The following is a 19,093-nucleotide window of genomic DNA, read 5'->3' as shown; positions in this document are numbered from 1 at the left end:
TCGCACGCCTTAATCCACCTGATCATGCCAGGCCCCTGTACTACTTTGGGGCTTAACTAAGGTAAAGAGTTAAACTTTTGAAGATAATCTAACAGAATTAGTAAGACCAATAAAAATTTTATCTGCAATATAATAGTAAGACTAATTGTAAAGTTTCAATATTACTTTCTGATTTATACAAAAAATATTATTTTATTTAATCATTATTGACACGAGATTTCGCAAATGACGGCTTTTTTCATTTCAGTTTTTAACCATATTTTCACACTGAAAGAACGCTACATCACACAGAAAATTGGGCATAAACATTTGAGAAAAGAATTTCAGAAAATCTTTCAAGGAATTTAAATATAATTTAATATTCTAATGCTTTTTATTATTTACTATACAGTGTTGCTATAATATTTGAAGATTTCCAACCTTTTCAATAGCGCTGTTAAGTACACATACAACTCAAGTAGGATAAAATTCTCGTCATATTTTCAACTTGTAAAATAAACTGTACGGAGTTAAAATGAGATGACTACACCGATAAATTAGAAAATAATGAAGTTAAACAATACAACACTTGTGTTGTGGTATTCCTTGTTATGTGGCTTTTCCACAATGTAGACAGTCAGGGCTCACTAAATGGAGGTTTAAGAAGATTGGACTACAGAGTGTATGACTATGTGTCTCCACACTTTCTAATAGACTTTGACGAGAAGAAGGGATCGAATCACGGAAGGTGCACAACAATAATATTTAGAAATACAAACAGAATCACATTAATAATATAAAACATCAGAAGCAAGAGTATTTGTGGTAGCTTTGTTATACTGGCGAGATAGAGAGAGAAGAATTAAAACCTTATAGTGAGCTCTTTCTCAACAATCCAGTATATTTTCTCCTGCAAAATAAACTAGAACTATGTAACGTGTTAGTTAATCCCAAATTTACGTTAAAATAGAACAACGCATCGCATCACGAGTTTAAATAAAATGCTCTTCTGAAACTAAATCAAAGTTAATGTCGTAATAAAAGCAAATTCTCACAAATTCTCTTAAGAAAAGCGCAAACTCTTATGAAAATCTCAGTTTAGTTACACTATAAATTCAACTTCAAAAGTGAAGTTGAGGTTACAGCTCAAATTTAAGTTTCAAAGTTTAACGAAACTTTTGCATAATATGAAGTCTGAAAGGGAGAACCAAGCTTATTATTATATACAAAATAACCTAAGTCAGTTTTGTATGTGAAACACTGTTTTATGCCAGAAATTTGTCTATTTCAATTTAGAGCATGGAAATCTTAGGCCATTAGATAATTTGCTAAAAAAGGTAGCTTTCTATTTCTGGACATCATGGCCTACCTTTTCATTAAGAAACTCGGTCAATTCTCGATTAGCGAACAAAGTCTTTGACACAGCTAGAAAGAAGCAAAGTTTAAATATATTTACTGAAACTACAGTAGGTCAGATGATATCTCGAGTTTATAACCTCCATTATGTAACTATATATAGTGTTGTAATCATATAACTGTGAGAAGGTCTTCACTAATGATGCCAGCAACTATATGATGCCAATATAGGAAAACGTGTAGTTGGATCTGATATTGGCCAGCAGTGACATATCTAATGAAAGCATTTACTATTGTAACTTTTTTTTTCCAAATATTCTCATTCTGGTGAAAAAATTTATTTTTTAACTAAATTTAAAATAAAGTAAACATTAATATAATTTTATAAAAAAAGATGACTTTTAAAATATGCATAATTCTTTAAGGTTAAAACAGCGGAGATTTTCGTAATTCGTATGTAGATTTTGTAAAAATAAAACAAACAACAACTTATTATGGAATTAAAGAGTATTATTGAGAATATTAAAACTATACTTATACTTTTATGTATGCAATTTATTTATTAATAGTAAATAGTTTTAAAAATGATAAATTTTTAACTAGTTTCCTTACAAATATATATGAGGGTCAGTGCCTACCTGTCTTTTTGGGTCAATCACATTTGGTTTGAAATAATATTGTTACTGTAGAAGTCATGTTAATCTTCTTGTAACTTAACTGATTATTTTTTTGCACACAAATGTCTTTGATATAAAATACACGAATAACGAGTTATTTGTTTTTAAATTTAAACATTACCAAACCCAAGACAAGGTCTTTGAGTTTCTGAAGTATTTTGGGGAAAAATATTTTAAATGCTATTAATTCTACTTTCCTATTTATTCTACTTATAGAAGCAATAACTAGGATTTCAAAACTGAACAGATATACACCTGGTTAAATGATAGTCTCTCTGGTCTGGCATGGGCTTATTATAATTGTGTCGGGCTGCATATCATAAAGTCCAAGGTTCGAGAAGTGATGGCACTAAACACGTTCTACGCTTTCATCTGTGAACTCTCTATAAATTCGGGAAGTAATCACGTTATTTGATTCACAAAGAAGGGCAATGCCTTTAAGGCGGCTGCAGTTCCTGGCTAGCAGTTCTCCATCTGGTTAGTGGTTCAAAATTAAAGGCGGTAATAACAAGTCTTTAGGGTTGAAAATTCCAATTCCAAATCTTTGTTGTCGCTGTGATGTTCCGATTTGATTAATGTTTTTTAATTGCTTCAAATCGAATTTGTTAAAAAGAGATCATAATAGTTGCATTTATCTGCGTTATCAAGATTATATTTGATGTCGCCTACACTGTGGTCATTGTCGAACGCAGGTACTAACGTATTTAAAATGGCACAATATGACGGTTGTTTATTTTCCATAACAGGATTGGATTCTTAAATAATAAAAAAAGTATTGTTATCATGTAATTAGCGTTTTTTCAAATGGTGAAGGATTTGTTGAGTAAACTAAATAATATCGATATGGATTTTATATGGCTAAAAAAACTGATAACAGCTGAACGTGTGAAGTAGATGCCGTAGTTGTTATTTCAATCACTAACATTCTTTTTAAAATAACAGTTAAGATTAAATTTCCTTTCATATGTCTGTAGTGGAAACATATAAATTTTATTTTGCATGAAATTAAAAAAAAGTTTTCAGCATCTCTCTCATTTTATGATGTTCGGTTATTTTACTTTTTCATACCACATTTGGTTAATAGTTTTCAATTGTTGAATTTGATTATTTAATTGTGATTTTAACATAATATACAATTCTGTCGTGGTAAAACAACTTTTAACACGACTAGGTTAAGTAGTTTATTTGTTTGTTTCAGAATGTTAGCGCACAGATAAGCAAAAGGATACAGATGTCCCAACGTTTAGAACTGTAGACCAGAGGAAGGGCAGTTAGTCAGCAGAAACTATAGTCAACTTTTATGTTGAAAAATACGAAAATAACGTCATTAAATAAACAAGTAACTCGATGTTCAGAAATTTTTTCTCATTTTTTTATCCATGTTTGACTTTTAATAAACTTATGTACACTTTTAAACGTTATATTGCTTGTACGTTTAGCTATGCTACATCTCTGTTCTATTCTGAACGTCACCTTATGCCACGGTTAGATCAGGGATCTGTAAGGTCTAAGTGTAGTCATCCCTAGCTTCTAGATATCTATTGAACTAATTTTCTATCGAAAAAAAATAATATTAGGTTCGAATTAACTATGTGTATCCAAACAAATTGGGGCAAATTTGTAAAACATGTTCAGTTGCGTAGTACACAGCAAATCACACATGTTACAAAAGTACCTGTATTCAAGATTCGTTTATATATTAATGACGTCAACCTGAACCAGGTTATGGCAAACTGGAATGTAAAGTGATGTTTGCGTGAAGAATAAAAAATAGTTATATAATAGTTATACATTTTACATACTGCATTTTCGTAACTTCCCAAATGTATATCTACATTTTTCGTCAATATTCCCTAACATTAGCCTGGTATAACATACAATCGTCTCGCAATCTGCGAATCACGGGACTTCGGATCCCGTCACGTCAATATATTCAACCCTTTCAGTCTTGTGGTATTATAATGTAACGATCAATCTTACCATTCGTGTAGCTTTTCACGATTAAATTAAAATACCCTTTATACTGTATTTGGTATTTACTCTCTTTTACTATGAACTTTCACTAAATCGTCAATGTAACGTAAAGAGATGATATCCTTGATATAAACTATTGAATGTCGTGTATAATAGGCACTTTATAAAAGTTCATGGCATGTACACTTTGGTCCCACATAAGGTTAAAAATGTGTTACTCACGTGCTTAATAACTTTGCACATGAAGTAATCAAAATTAAGTAAACATTATCAAAACAAATATATGCATTAGAAATATTTTGTTCATGGGTTGCTTTTTGAAGAACTGGCCTTGACGTAATTCAAATCATAGTTGATGATATATTTTTTATTTTTTTTGCTTCCCAAGCTATCTTAAAAAGCATTAAAACAGGCAAAAATTATAGTTCGTACAATTCAATTTACTAGCACCATATAATTAATTTAATACCTACTTTCATTCATGCTACTTTAACACGTGCTGTTTCAACCTTTATCGACGCAAATTGTCCTGACAACTGGCTTATTTCTTAGACGGTATTTGCTAAGTGTGAATTTTTAACTCTCATTGGTGGCTTTGTTTCTGCAGAAAATATCTTGCCTTCCGAGTTCAATTACTGTATAATATAACTGTTTTAGATCATTTTTAAGCAGCTGCTACTGTAATATTATATGACCTTCAGGTTCAGGAGCAAATATTAAAAGTGTGTATAAATAACTTATAGTCTAAGGAGTATGGGACTACATTCTTAATATCTGACTAATGTATTAATATAAATACTATAAACTTATAATAAATTAACATATTTTTACGTTGTCGCAGTCGAACTCGACGCCTTTCGTATTCCAGATCAGTATTTTATCAACTGAACTGAAAGGTTAACCCCTTAGCACTACCTAGTAAACTACTTTTCAATAACTCAAACTGTCAAATTCTTCTCTTCTCACAAACAAGACCTATCCTCAGGCCTTATCTCACGGTCGTGAAATGGCGTAATTTTGGGTGCCACTTTATATTATGGTGACCCCCTTTTTATATTTCCTTAGATTGATATCAAATTCCAGATCTTTTGAACGCCAGGTGAATGCTCTGCTGATTGAGATAAGGAGTTAATTTCCAATGCTTGCTAGTAAAGTACTTTTTAATAACACAAATTGCCACCAGATCTGGAAGCTACAGCTGATAAGATGGAAGCTGAGCTAGCTACACCAAGGTAGTTGGCTTTGACATCACCACGATGTGTAAGTATATTGTTTGAAGTTAATCACATAGCTACACAATATGCTATCTGTGCTTTGGTCACCACAGGTATCCAAACCTGGTTTCTAACGTTGTAAATCCGCAGACATACCACTGGGCCACTGGATGGTAAAAGTAAAAATGTACAGCATTGAAAATAATAATAGAAGTAGACAAATGATGCACATACTGGAGTCACAAACAATGTTACAGAAATAAAAAAGGAAAGCGAATAAGTTGTATAATACTATAGTATTTTGAACTTGGGTTAAGCATAGAAGTACACTTTGTTTGTATTTTATTACGAATGTATCAGTGTATGATTCTGAAATATTGTTCCAAACGTCTTGCATTAACCTCCAATATTCAGCCAAGTTATTTGTGCCATTTGACCTTCTCAGTTTTTGTGTAAGCCTTAATATCAACCATATCACGGTTCTGTGTAGATTAAGCGTTTCTATTAACAACGCTCTAGTTTCATGTACCCTCTTAAAAGTTTTCATAAAGATCACGAAATATCAAAGTCTGCTTTAGTCTGCTGCATTGAGTGGCCCTCTACACATTTGTCATTAACCATTTCTGTCATAGGAGCCAAGAGTGCATTCATCACACTGCTACTGGAAATAGTATGACTTCCTTTACTTTTACAGGAATTATGCTGGTGTGGCACTTTTTGATTTTGTTTTTGATTTGGTTTTGTGGCAGCCAATCACAGTAGTTTATTTTTATACAACAGGGCAATAGCAATTCAATAACATTAACATTGTATATGCATATTATTCACAGTTTCAGTCATTCACTATAAATCTGTATATTAGAGTTTACGTGGTTTCGAAGTGCTTTAAAACTAAGGACATAGTTTACAAATTCGTTTTCACATAATTATTACCTCAAATTAAAGTATGAAGAACAAAATTGTTCTTATCTGTTGTCATTTTGTTCAGACTACCAACAAAAAATGTGCCAATTTAAAGTTTACGAATTACAATGTGTCAGAAATCAGTCGTGGAACGTTTTGTAGACATCCGGATTTGCCTGATGTAAAGTGTTCCTTGAGAGCGAATTCTGGTTATCTTTTGGAGATACCCCTATTTGCTTATTTTCTAGAACACATGTCTTGAATCTAGGTTATAAAATGAGCTATACCCTGGTTTGACAACGTGTTGAAACCTTACAATACAGGATGAATTTCCTAACAATATTACCACACCAATACTCAATATACTGGAAGGGCGAATATGCAATTTCCCCACGACAATATCGTGATGTTTAAATTTGTTTTATAGGTTAAAGGCATAACAAATATTGTAAAAATTATATTATAGTAATATATTTCACACTTAAAATCTGTTATAAAATTTGCTATTCTTGTGCTGGATATTGCCACTGTACTTCTGACATCTACTGTAATAATCCATCTTGTTTCTTAATTGCATGTCATACCATCTTTTATCTTGTAAACAGAAAAAAAAGTAACTCAAAACTTCATCATATATAAACAGAAAAAGAGTTTTCGTCGAGACAATTTTGGTCTTGTAATCAGCAAGTCATTACGTGTTCCCCTTGCAAGACGGTGGTTAACAATCATGATTGTTTGTTTGTTTTGGAATTTCGCACAAAGCTACTCGAGGGCTATCTGTGCTAGCCGTCCCTAATTTAGCAGTGTAAGACTAGAGGGAAGGCAGCTAGTCATCACCACCCACCGCCAACTCTTGGGCTACTCTTTTACCAACGAATAGTGGGATTGACCGTCACATTATACGCCCCCACGGCTGGGAGGGCGAGCATGTTTGACGCGACGCGGGCGCGAACCCGCGACCCTCAGATTACGAAGCGCATGCCTTAACGCGCTAGGCCATGCCGGGCCTAACAATCATGAACACGAGTGTAACAACCATCTCCGTGTCTACGCATGCTGACTGATGTCCTGAGGCTGCGGGTGTGCACGTGATTCTCCTTATAATTGTTGAAACATTTACGTGCCGTTCCAATGTCTTTTGTTTTATTGTTTTTTAATTTAAAAAGATTAGAAAAATGTATTGAATAAATTATTGTCTAGTTTCTTTAAATCTGTTCACTATTTACATAGAAAAATTATATGGTTAATGACTCCTGATGATAATGGAGTTGACAGATAATCCAGTTAGTTTGTTATATCTCATTTTTTCTCTTTCTTATCCTCATAAACAGTAGACGTTTCTAACATGTTTTATTTAGTAGAGGTAAGCAGTTAGTTAATTTCAGATGGGTATATAATAGGATGGTGGTAGGTCAAGTGTTATTAGATTAAAATAGTTTTCTTTTTTTGTGACCTTTCAGAAGCATGTGTTGTTTTTAGTTATGGAAAAAGTTGAAATTGTCTCAGGCTCTCCTGTCACAGCTTCTCGGTGGTGTAATGTTTTTCAAAACTACTATTGAACCTACTTCCTAGGTCTCAAATGTTTCGAGGAACTTCTTTTGTTCAAGTCATACATTGTGATTAACCCGACGGTCCGAAAACAAAAACAACCCTTCCACGTCAGCGGGAGTCACATTGTAGGGAAAATTTTGAAACCTTAAAAGACTAAATCCTGACATTGCATATGTTGGGGGCTGCTGGGGGAACACCTCCTCTCTATTCGTAAACATCGTCTTCTTCAATATCAATTACTTTTAAAATTTCTCTCCTTTTGGCATTAGAGTCTGTCTTTTCAACATTAGCCTGCGTTGACTCAGCGATTATCAAGCTGGACTACTGATGTACGAGTTTAATGTTTTTGTCTGGTTACCGCAAATAAAATCGTATAGTTCACAGGGATGACGAAAAAAGCCACTTGTGGAGAAAAATATATGTGTAAAAACGGCTGTTTGAGTTGAGAAAATTTTTATTTAGAAGAGCGAACAACGTTTCGACCTTCTTCGGTCATCGTCAGGTTCGCTCCTCTACATAAAAATTTTCCCAACCCAAACCAGCCGTTTTTACATGTACAGAGCACATTTCGAAACCATGGATGCGTAATAAGGGTGACAGTAAAATCCCACTATTTGGTAAAACAAGAACAACTCAATAGTTGACAGTGGGTGCTGTCGGCTAGCTACCTCCCTTCTAGTTTATCTCTTCAAAATTAAGGAAGACTAACGCACATAGCCCTTAAGTAGCTTTACTTGAATATCCAAAGACAAACAAATTTTTGAAAATACTGTCAACATCTGTTATATTTGTGAGAAATCTTCCAAAATTGATTTCTCCCGAGTTTTGTCGAAATTAAAAACGTCATTAACTTAACTTCTCAGCACAGCAAAATATTAAACATCATTTATCACACTAACAAAAGAAAATGGCATAAATGCAGACGACGATTACCGGAACTATACGAAAACAATAAGAACAACGAATACATTCAAATATATTTCCCAAGTTTAACCGTAGATTTATACGCGTCTCTCTTTCGGTCACGTGCTTTGTTTGTTTTCTGTGGAAATATTGCGCAAGTCAAAAACCTCATTGACGCAACTTCTCTTCATAACATCATGAATATTTTCGTTTCAGTTCTTTTACCTTCGCCAATGAGTTTGGAAGGAGGTTATGTTTTTATCCCTGTGTTAGTGTATTTGTCAGTAAGATTTCTCGAAAACTGTTGAATGAATTTGATATATACATTTATGTGAGTGTCCTTCTGGTTTAACAAAGGAACAGTAAACCAACAAAATATTTTAAGATATTGTTGAAATTACGACCAAATATTTCGCTAATAAGGAGTGCACTCAAATGATGAAACAATGTATTCTATTCATTATAAGTAAGAATGATATAATAAATAACTTATGTTCATTATCAGATTTATTTGTAGTTCTGATCTGCATATATATATATGTATGTGTGTGTAGCTTGTTTTGGTCAGATCATAGGTGTAGCGATTCTGAACTTCACAGCATTTAAACATGAATTAACAAAAATGTGACGTGAACAGTAGATGAAGTAAACGAGAAGACAGCGTTCTTGTGTGTTTTACACATGCTTGAAACTGGTCATTTTATAATCTTATTTGTGTTGTTATTGTTTAAGGAAATATAGTTTGTAAATATTGTAACTCTGGTGCATTGGACATGCGCATTTATTTCTTTGGAATATCTTTTGGTAAACGCACTAATTTTAGATGACCTTACAAATTGTCGAGCGACATAGGTCACTCAGAAATTCACGTGAACACCACATGCTACAGTGAAAGCAATATGTTGCAGCACGTGTTTCTCGGTCCCTTCTTAAAAACGCATGTGGCATACCAAGTCGTCACTCGTTCGGACACCAAGCGAAAATAAATTTTTAAGTTCATAAAGCTCCACGATTTCATTGACCGTCTAGCACATGGGTTCTATAAAAGGTATGAAAATGTTTTCAAAGCAGAATATCTTTAAAAATATTTTTAAAACACGAGCGTTAATGTCTTTAGTTTTGAAATGTTCAAAAAAGTAAGAAGGCAAAGGAGATCTTGTATAACAAATTGATTTGTTTTGAATTTCACACAAAGATACGCGAGGGATATCTGCAATAGTTATATTTACTTCTGCAGTGATAAACTAGAGAGACCACAGCTAATCAAAACCGCCAATCGCTAACTATTGGGTTCATCTTTTAACAATCAATAGTAAGATTGACCATCACATTATAAATTCCCCACAGCTAAAAGTGCGAGCAGGTTTGGTGGGATGGGGATTCGAATTCGTGACTCGTGGGCTATGAATCGAGTGTCCTAACGACCAGGACATAAACTAAACTTAAATATCATAACGATGTTTGGTTTGATTTGTTTTGAATTTCGCGCAAAGCTAAAAGGAGGGCTATCTGCGCTAGCCATTACTAATTTAGCAGTGTAAGACTAGAGAAAGGCAGCTAGTCATCACCACCCACCGTCAACTGTTGGGTTACTCTTTTACCAACGAATAGTGGGATTGACCGTCACATTATAATCCCCACGGCTGAAAGGGTGAGCATGTTTGGTGTGACCGGTATTCGAACCTAAGACCCTCGAATTACGAGTCGAGTACCCTAACCACCTGGCAATGTCGGGCCCTCATAACGATGTATGCAAGTAAAGTCTTCAGTATATCAATACTTATTAGCCAGTAGAAATACACTTATTGTGAGTTCGCTGTTCTTTCTGGTTCATTGTACTGTATCTTTCTTTACACAAAAGGAACTTGCTGTGAGTTGCGCGAAGGTAAGGTACATTTTTTACAATGTGTTGCAAATGCTTCAGTGCTCCTGACCAATGTTTTTCTTTTCACTTTTCTTGAGTTTTTTAAAAACTAAAGTTTGAGTCATCTGAGTCTATTTGAGCCAATTTTGTGTAATTACGTTTTATAATATGGGTTAGACTAGATAATAGTAATAATTGAAGCCTGTAATTATATGTATTTAATCATCTGGGAAATGAAACACATATAAGGATTGACATACTTGCTTTCCTTATTCCAATTCGACTAAAGCTTGCTAACACAGGCCAGAGTCATTTTAACCACATTTGTTTCCCAAGCCGCTTGTTTACAGGCTATTCTTCTGTTTATGTAAAAATCGTGTTTGTTTTAGTGAAAAAAAATACGTAACGGGTTATGTGTGTGCGTGTTTTTTTGTTGTTGTTTTTTTACTGTAGGGAAGAAATTCTGAGTTTTCTTTATAAATTCTCAGTGTTACTGCTGCGGAATGGAGGGCATACAGACATTTAAAGATAATATTTATATGACTGATGTTCTCAGTTGTCTTTTACTTACGTAATGTTATATGTTTTTATATGATCCTAGCCTCATTATTTTTTTTTTAGTTTTCCTTTTCGAGGGTTACTGTGACGAGAAAAAATTCCCAAAACCAATATCGGTGACAAGTGATGAGTCGACTGCTATTTTGAGTTTCGTATTTATTTTTAGTTTTTAAGTAAAGAGGGTATGGGCAAAAAATTACCGAGGCTGTCCAGTCTTTATTAGTTATTTATAGTATGTGTTGTAAGAGGCAAAAATTATAGTGACAACGTGAAGACAAGTTGGTAATTTGAAGGTGAATCCTGTGTTTAGTCCACAGAGACTTTTGGTAGTAAATGTGCAGAAACTTGTAAAGGTAGTTCCAATACGAAGAAATGTAAAATGATGCCTTAGAAGTGAAATAATTCAGACGATTTTTTCTTCTGTGAGAAAGAATTAATTGTGTGAAACTTTTAATTTCTAAAGTTGTTATAGCTTTCTGAGATGTACACATGCATTGTCTACGGATTTATACGACTACAAACCAAGGAAGGTCGAAACGTTGTTCTCTCCTTATCAGTAAAAGTGTTAATACCCATACCAGCCATTCTGAGATATATTTTTAATTCAAGTGGGTTTCTCGTCATCAAGAAAAAAAACAAACAAACCCAACAAACTCTTTTGTTTAACTTTGTGCTTAATAACAAAACAACAACTATACATGAGTATTTTAGTATGGAACACAAATATTGAGTCATTCTTCAAATATCACTTACACTGTCGCCCTAATAATAAAATAGATCTAATGGCTCATGACTTAGGATTATATTGAGATACAGTGATACTGGTCTAATGTCCTATTCAGGTAGATTGATATCGGCCTAGTTTACCGATTAAAGAAAGTCGTTTTGTACCACTTCAACATCTTCAATACAGCTAAAAATATATTTGTGTTTAATATCACCAGCAAACTTTATTTATTTACTAATTACATTATAATAGCAAAATAATACTCCTCCAGAAAAAAACGTCAAGATGTGTAACTACGAATAAGAAATAACGAGATCCGAAATCATAAAGATACGTCATTTTTATGATAGCCCAAAGCCCTTATGTGGTGTTCCGCTGTCCATATAATACCCATGTCAACGGTGAATGCAAATGAACATGTAGGGGATAAACTTTCAACTCATTAACTTTTATAAGTCTTCGTAATACTCGTTGAAATTAGCATAATCTCACTCGAAAGGATCAAGACAGAAACGGGGCCAGAGCTCTATCACGTGAAGTTGTAAACCTTTGTTTTGTTCAACGTCGTCATTCTGAATGTCAAACGTTCTTGTTTGTTTGTTTTTGAATTTTGCACAAAGCTACTCGAGGGCTATCTGTGCTAGCCGTCCTTAATTTAGCAGTGTAAGACTAGAGGGAAGGCAGCTAGTCATCACCACCCACCGCCAACTCTTGGGCTACTCTTTTACCAACGAATAGTGGGATTGACCGTCACATTATAACGCCCCAACCGCTGAAAGGGCGAGCATGTTTGGCGCGACGGGGGTGCGAACCCGCGACTCTCAGATTACGAGTCGCACTCCTTGACACGCTTGGCCATGCCGGGCCCTCAAACGTCATCTTCTAGTAATCAACAATAATATTTGTCAATAAAAGATTCGGTAAAACTGTACATTCTGCCAGTTGTGTACGGAATATACAAAACCGAAACTCTTTGGCTATCCGATTTCTCAATATAGCTTTCTTTTTACATATCACTGTGATGGTTTATGGTATCAGATAACATAACCTTAAAACAAAAACTGTGATCTTTCATGTAAAACGAACTTAGACATTTGATGTCCAATATACCAGAGAAAATTATAGATCACGTGACTTTTTAATGGCAATACAAGATCAGTCTAAACCTCTGCACACATGGATTGTCTAAGATGCGCAAATGCGAGTTACTAGACAGTCTCTAAATGCATGCAGAACATAAACTTACAATGACTGAATATTATCCTAATACTTGTTTGTTATTTGTGTTGTGCCCATCGCAATGTATCAAATTAAATTGTAAGCGATATAAGCCCTCAGGCTTAACACCGAGTCGCTGATGTGATATGTAAATACATTTGAAAAATATATATTCTTTACTAGTTATGGAGTTCTAAAATATTATTTCATTACAATAACACCTAATAATTATTTTATGTATATATACACGTGTTGAGGCGTCCGGGGACACAAAAAATGAATGTAAGGCTTTAACAAATAAATTAAATCAACAATTTTTATTTATATGCGTAATTGTTTTACACATTATTTAGTTTATTACATTTAGTTTGACACATTACTAGTTTATTTCACAGCTGTCTTATTCCACATTGTAGAAATGCTGTTATAATTCCTTTACTTTATTACTTTTACTGATTCCTCTTTAGTGCCTTAGTGTTTGTTGACACTCTGAGCGCTTCTTCACAAACCACAATAGAATTTCTTTTTCCTTTTTGGGCGAAATTTGCCCAAAGTAAAGATATTTCTTGGTGTTTCTACTCTTGAACACCCAATATAAAATTGATCATGTGAAAAGCAAAGCGTGAGTTCGTGCTTTGGTAGCCATGTTTCCTGGCAAAAATGTTAATGCTTAACACTTTTAATGAGAAAAAACAACAACGATAACTCAAAATAAAAATTGGTCCAGGATAATTAAGTCATTAGCTAAATAAACATATTTTTACCGTGTGCGTGACCCGTGGCTGAGAGAACCGGGTAATAACCGCCCTATGACATGCCCTCTTGGTCCAATGTATCATCCTACCAAGTTTTTTTTGAGAATGGTTTAAAGATAACGGAGCAGTTCGCGGACAAACTATTTTTTTTTACCATTATGGTTTAGCAAGTCCCATTTCAGATTTTTGATTTTTAATATACAGGATCTATTACTATGATAAGGAATGGCTAAATATTCGATAGATATATTTGTTATAAAGTAAATGTTCCATCTCTCCCTTACATCGCAAAGTTCTTAAACAAGTTTAGTTTCTTGAATATGGGGATTATATCGATTAAAATTACTTTTGAAATTCAGTTTGTAATAGTTATCACTTACACTACAACTTAATCAAAATTCTCTTTCTATAAACGTAGTTACTCTTAATCAGATCATTAAAAAACTCAAAGTGTTTGATTTTAGTGACACGTGACTGAACCCGTAGAAATAAAAATATTCGTTAATATCTGTATAGTTTGCATAGCACTTTTTAAATTATCTGAATGAAATTCAACGATACCATCAACAATGCTCTTGTTCTTGTTTATATTAATTACCTAAATCTTAACAAGTATAAATCCAAGTAAATTAAACTTTAATTTACAGTTAGTGTAATAAATCTTCCCAAATTCATCACAAAATGGAAGAAGAAATAAACTTTTTAACTTTCTAAAATAGATATATTAGGAGTTTAATAAATTAGTTTCAATAGTCTATGCAGACATAATTCATTTTAAAAAAGATAAAAATAAGTAAAATGAATAAATCACGTTCCCATTCACGTTTTGTATTTATATTCCTATAATGTATACTTGCTGTTTGTGTGTTAATACACTGTAGTTTAGTATCAGCTGTATTAACTTTTAAGGAAAATGTTCATTCACCCATAGTTTTCATGAACTTATTGTGCCTATTAAATAATCCGGCCCTGATATATTCAATAAATTAAGATTGCAGTAGTATCGTGTAACATTACTGTGACCTGCCTTACGAATGAATAGGTTCATCAAATAATAACGTCGTATAATGTTTTGAGAGAACAAGGGACTTGTTGGTCCATCTCGATTGTCCTATCCTTTAAATCATATTAAACTATTAAATAAAAAAAAATTAAAGGCAGCCTATATCAATTATATATCTATCAAGCTTTCTTTTAAACTCACTCAAATTTACTACCTCCACAACATTCGAAGACAACCCATTCCAAAGGCCAACCATCCTGTTAAAAAAAATAAAACTGTCTTAGCCGAAGATGACTCCTACCCTGCTATAAGTTATATTTATGTTCTCTAGTTCTCGGCTCAGTACAGCCAGATAGTTAGGGTGCTCAACTCGTAATCTGAGGGTCGCGTGTTCGATTCCCAGTTACACCAAACTTACTGGTGGGGGCGTTATAATGTGACGGTCAATCCCACTATTCGTTGGTAAAAGAAAAGCCCAAGAGTTGGCAATGGGTGGTGATAACTAGCTGCCTTCCATCTAGTCTTACACTGCTAAATTAGGGACGGCTATCGCAGATAACTCTCGTGTAGCTTTGCGCGAAATTCAAAACAAACAAACATCTCTAGTTCTACTATTCTTGCAATTAAGTATGAAAACAGATGATGCATCAACACTATCAACTAATTTTACAATATTAACTACCCCAATCATCTTTTTCCAAGAGAAAATACTTTGAGAGATCTCAAACTCTTCTCGTATGACAGCCCTCTTTCGATCATTTCCATCAGTTCAATATCCTTCCTTAGATAAGGAGTCTAAGACTGAATACAATGCTTCAAATGTAACCTAACCAGTGATCGATACAATTAAATTACAATGTCTCTAGAGTTGTTTAATATCTTCAGTATTTCTGTAGATACAATCTAAAATCCTATTTGCCCTAACCACATCCAAAATACTTACAATTCAAATTAGGATAATCAAATAGTATTATCTTGCATTTATTATAACTAAAAACAATTTGTTATTTATTTACTCAACTCACTAAATGATCTAAATCATTTTGTAAATCGGCAGCAATCTCTTCACAGCCAGCAATACGGAAGTCCTTAATATCATTTGCAAATGCATGTACTTTATTAACCATTCCTTCATCTATGCTATTGATTTAGATAAATAAGAGCAAAGGTTCTACGTCTGAGCTCTGAGGTACTCCACTCGTAACGTTGATCCAATTCAACTGATTTCCATTTATAACACATTTATGCTTTTCGTCCAGTTACTATTCTATCCAATGAGCTAACTCATTATTGAAATTATTGAAATAATGTTTTATGCATTTTATGTGGCACTTTGTCAAAGATTTGCTTTCTATATACCCAGACACACTAAATCCACACCTTCAATCTCATTTACATAAGCAGTAATATGATTTCACTAAAGGAAAAACTTGTCTTACAAATCTTTTAACATACTTTAAATGCAGAATTAGTGTTTTAATTACTGTCAATATTAAAAAAAATTAACTAAATCCTTTGACAGTTATAGAAAAACACCCGAAAAACTATATTGTTTCAATAATTAGTGAATATTGAATTATGTGATTTATAAGAGAGCTGATTAATATATGCGAAAATTTTTACAGTCATCTAATAACATAATAGGTAGTGATATCATAGAGTTAGTCATAAAGCTGTGAATACTGCTGGGGTAACAGCCCGGAATACATTTGAGGGATTAATATATTTAATTGCTTATGTATTTACGAGATGGCAGCAGTATTTAATCATGTTGCGCGGCATGAACTTGCTCGTTTGGCCTTTTAATCTGATTTCTAATGTTGACTCTTTTTATTTTTTTTTTTTTTTATAATGTTGAAGTTTCAAGTACGTGTTTATGGTGGAAGGATGTAGCCTGTAGGCGTATAATATAATCTTCGATCGTTAATAACCTAATTAGTCACTGATAAAGGCGAATAGTATGATTAAATATTATACTTGTTTTAAGTGCTCAGTGAAGTAACATTACTTGAAAGGCCTAATTAACGAATTTTATCTGAATGACCTACCCTGGATTTTTGCGTTACTCTGTGAATGTGATTGGGAAGACCACGTGGTCGTTGATACGTATTAATATCGGTAATACAAATACTGTTAACAGTATTGGAGTCAAATCATATATTATATTAGGTAATACACATTATTTAACTCGATTGTTTGTAGTTTTGTTGATAGTTTCAATAATAATAATAATAATATTTAACTAGTTTAAGCGAAATGCCAAAAAGAAAAAGCGTAGTGTAAGCAGTTAGAATGCAAATAATTTTGGTGACAAAATATATGTTGTAGAATAAGGATACGGTGCTAAACTGAGGGGATTAGCTTTGTGATTTAAATTGAAAACTGCGAATTACAACCATTTTGAAGTTGTGGATATCAAAGAAAATATCAAGGAGGTAGAGTTAGAAATGTGATTGAGACTGATGAGATGACTAACACTTTGTACAGAGATGAAGATTACAGCAACTAATAAAATTATAGTTATGGAGAACTTTAATTTCTGGTATGTAGATTAGGAGATTTTAAAGATAAATTGTAATAGATTAGGGAGATAACTGTTTAGAAACAGTATGGTTTTCTTCATCAGTTGTTCAGGGAACTTAATAGTGCAGTACTATGAAAGTTGCTGTTTTAGATTTCATATTCCAGTTTTAATATGCATATGTTTGAAAGGGTGAAGATTTGTGAAAATTTGTGTGTAGTTTATCATTGCTCAGTTAGGTATGATATACTGCAAATAGATTAGGACTAATATTAAAAATATTTGATTATGAATTTCAAAACTAGTTTTGAAGGAATGTTGATTAGATGTGGAAAATGTTTAAAAATAAAATTTGATATATTTAAGATAGATATGCTCCTACAAGTAAAAGATCAGATTGGCTCACTAAATGTATAAAAGGAATAAAATTAAAAGAAAAGCATTCCAAGTTTAAGAAGTTGAAACTGACTGTTGGTGTTTTATAATGGGAAATTTGTAAGATTATAAAAGATCAATAGAGATAGTCAAACAGGACATTATGTAATCTAAAAGGGAGTATGAAAAAAATGTAAAAATTAACAGTGACAATTTGTTTGAATATATTAAGAGTAAGCAAAACATTAGAATCTGAGTAGGCCCTTTGAAAGATGATATTGGAAAGCTTATGTCTCACAATTTTAAGATGGTTGGATTACTAGCTTATCCTTTTTCTTTAAATTTTTATGAATTAGTATGCAAACAGTATTTCATGTCCTGAATAGTTAATAGAGGGACACACAGATGATGAATATATGATCATGTTAAATTTGTTAAGAAGAAATTAGGAAGCTTAAAGAATGACCCTTCTAGATAATATTTCCCCAAGGGTTTTGAAGGATAAGGATTGGATATGTGGTCCACATGCTAATATATTGCTTGTAAGTCCTTGAGTAGTAGGCAGATGCCAGATAATTAGAAGTTAGATAAGTGGCTAATGTTACTTCTGTTTTTAAGGGAGATAATCAAAATTGTCTGTGTAATTTTTAGGTTTATTAATCGTACATCAACCATGGAAAAAATTAGTGAATGTCTGACAAAAGAAATTGTAAGAAGTCATTTAACACTAATTTTTGTTAGATAGTCAATGCTTGACATACAAATCTGATGATTTTGGAACAGGTTACTGCATGTGTGATGAAGGTAAAGGTGTGAATTTGGAGTATATGGATTTTTCAGAAAGTGCATATATATAATATGTAATATGACAAGGTGATGTATTAAAAAAACTTGTTAAAATTTTTTTTCACTTGGATAGAAAACTGGATGTATGCAAATAGAGGGTTACTTTTAATGGAGTTTAGTCAAACTGGATTAATGTTGTGAGCAGTTTGCTCTCTAAGCTATGTAGTTGCATGGCCACACAACAACCCATTAAGTGCTGTGCATTTCCTTATTAAAGCTGTACACATCCTCAGTATTACTGAGGAGGCTCAATTCATTGACAGCTTTAATGACCCTGGTGGCTGATAAGCCTAAAGCCCAATAAAACCAATAAAGTAAATGTTCTAAAAATGTTTCCACCTTAAAAAAAACTGGTAGTGCATAGCTGAACATTGTCTTGATACTGATGAACATGAAAAAATTCATTCTGCACATGGACTGAAAAAATTAGAGTGAACATTGGTCATGAGTAGTGTAGCTCAAGTCCTAGTATTGAGATTAGACCTGGACAGTTAACTGGATTATGTATGACCATTAATTACATCAATTAGTGTAATGTAAAATAATCAGTTAATCAAAATTATGGTAAACCCCTTTAATGCCTCAAAAATGGTAAAGTAATGGAAATAAGTGTTGCAGATTATTATTGTTTTTGGTTATGCCAAGTATTCCTAGTTAACAAAATATTAC

General features: G+C 33.1%; 1 protein-coding gene across 6 annotated transcripts in view; it reads left to right on the top strand.

Annotated features, from left to right (window-relative positions):
* Positions 1 to 9,468: 9,468 nt before the first annotated feature.
* Positions 9,469 to 19,093, top strand: part of LOC143255905 (guanylate kinase-like) — a 33,172-nt gene continuing 23,547 nt past the window's right edge. Inside the window, exons 1-2 of one of the 6 annotated variants that reach the window (XM_076512302.1) lie at positions 9,505 to 9,605; positions 11,043 to 11,126. In XM_076512302.1, coding sequence (XP_076368417.1) covers positions 9,590 to 9,605; positions 11,043 to 11,126 — 100 coding nt within the window. In that variant the 5' untranslated portion in view covers positions 9,505 to 9,589. Of the gene's footprint in view, positions 9,606 to 11,042; positions 11,127 to 16,423; positions 16,852 to 19,093 lie in introns of those variants that run through there. The other 5 variants (XM_076512305.1, XM_076512303.1, XM_076512304.1 and 2 more) reach the window with 5 other exon arrangements.

The sequence above is a fragment of the Tachypleus tridentatus genome, chromosome 7 (genome assembly GCF_004210375.1).
Source record: "Tachypleus tridentatus isolate NWPU-2018 chromosome 7, ASM421037v1, whole genome shotgun sequence".
In the NCBI taxonomy this organism is placed as follows: Eukaryota; Metazoa; Arthropoda; class Merostomata; order Xiphosura; family Limulidae; genus Tachypleus; species Tachypleus tridentatus.
The sequence above is the reverse complement of the archived record's forward strand: the minus strand, read 5'-3'. Positions and strand labels throughout refer to the sequence as shown.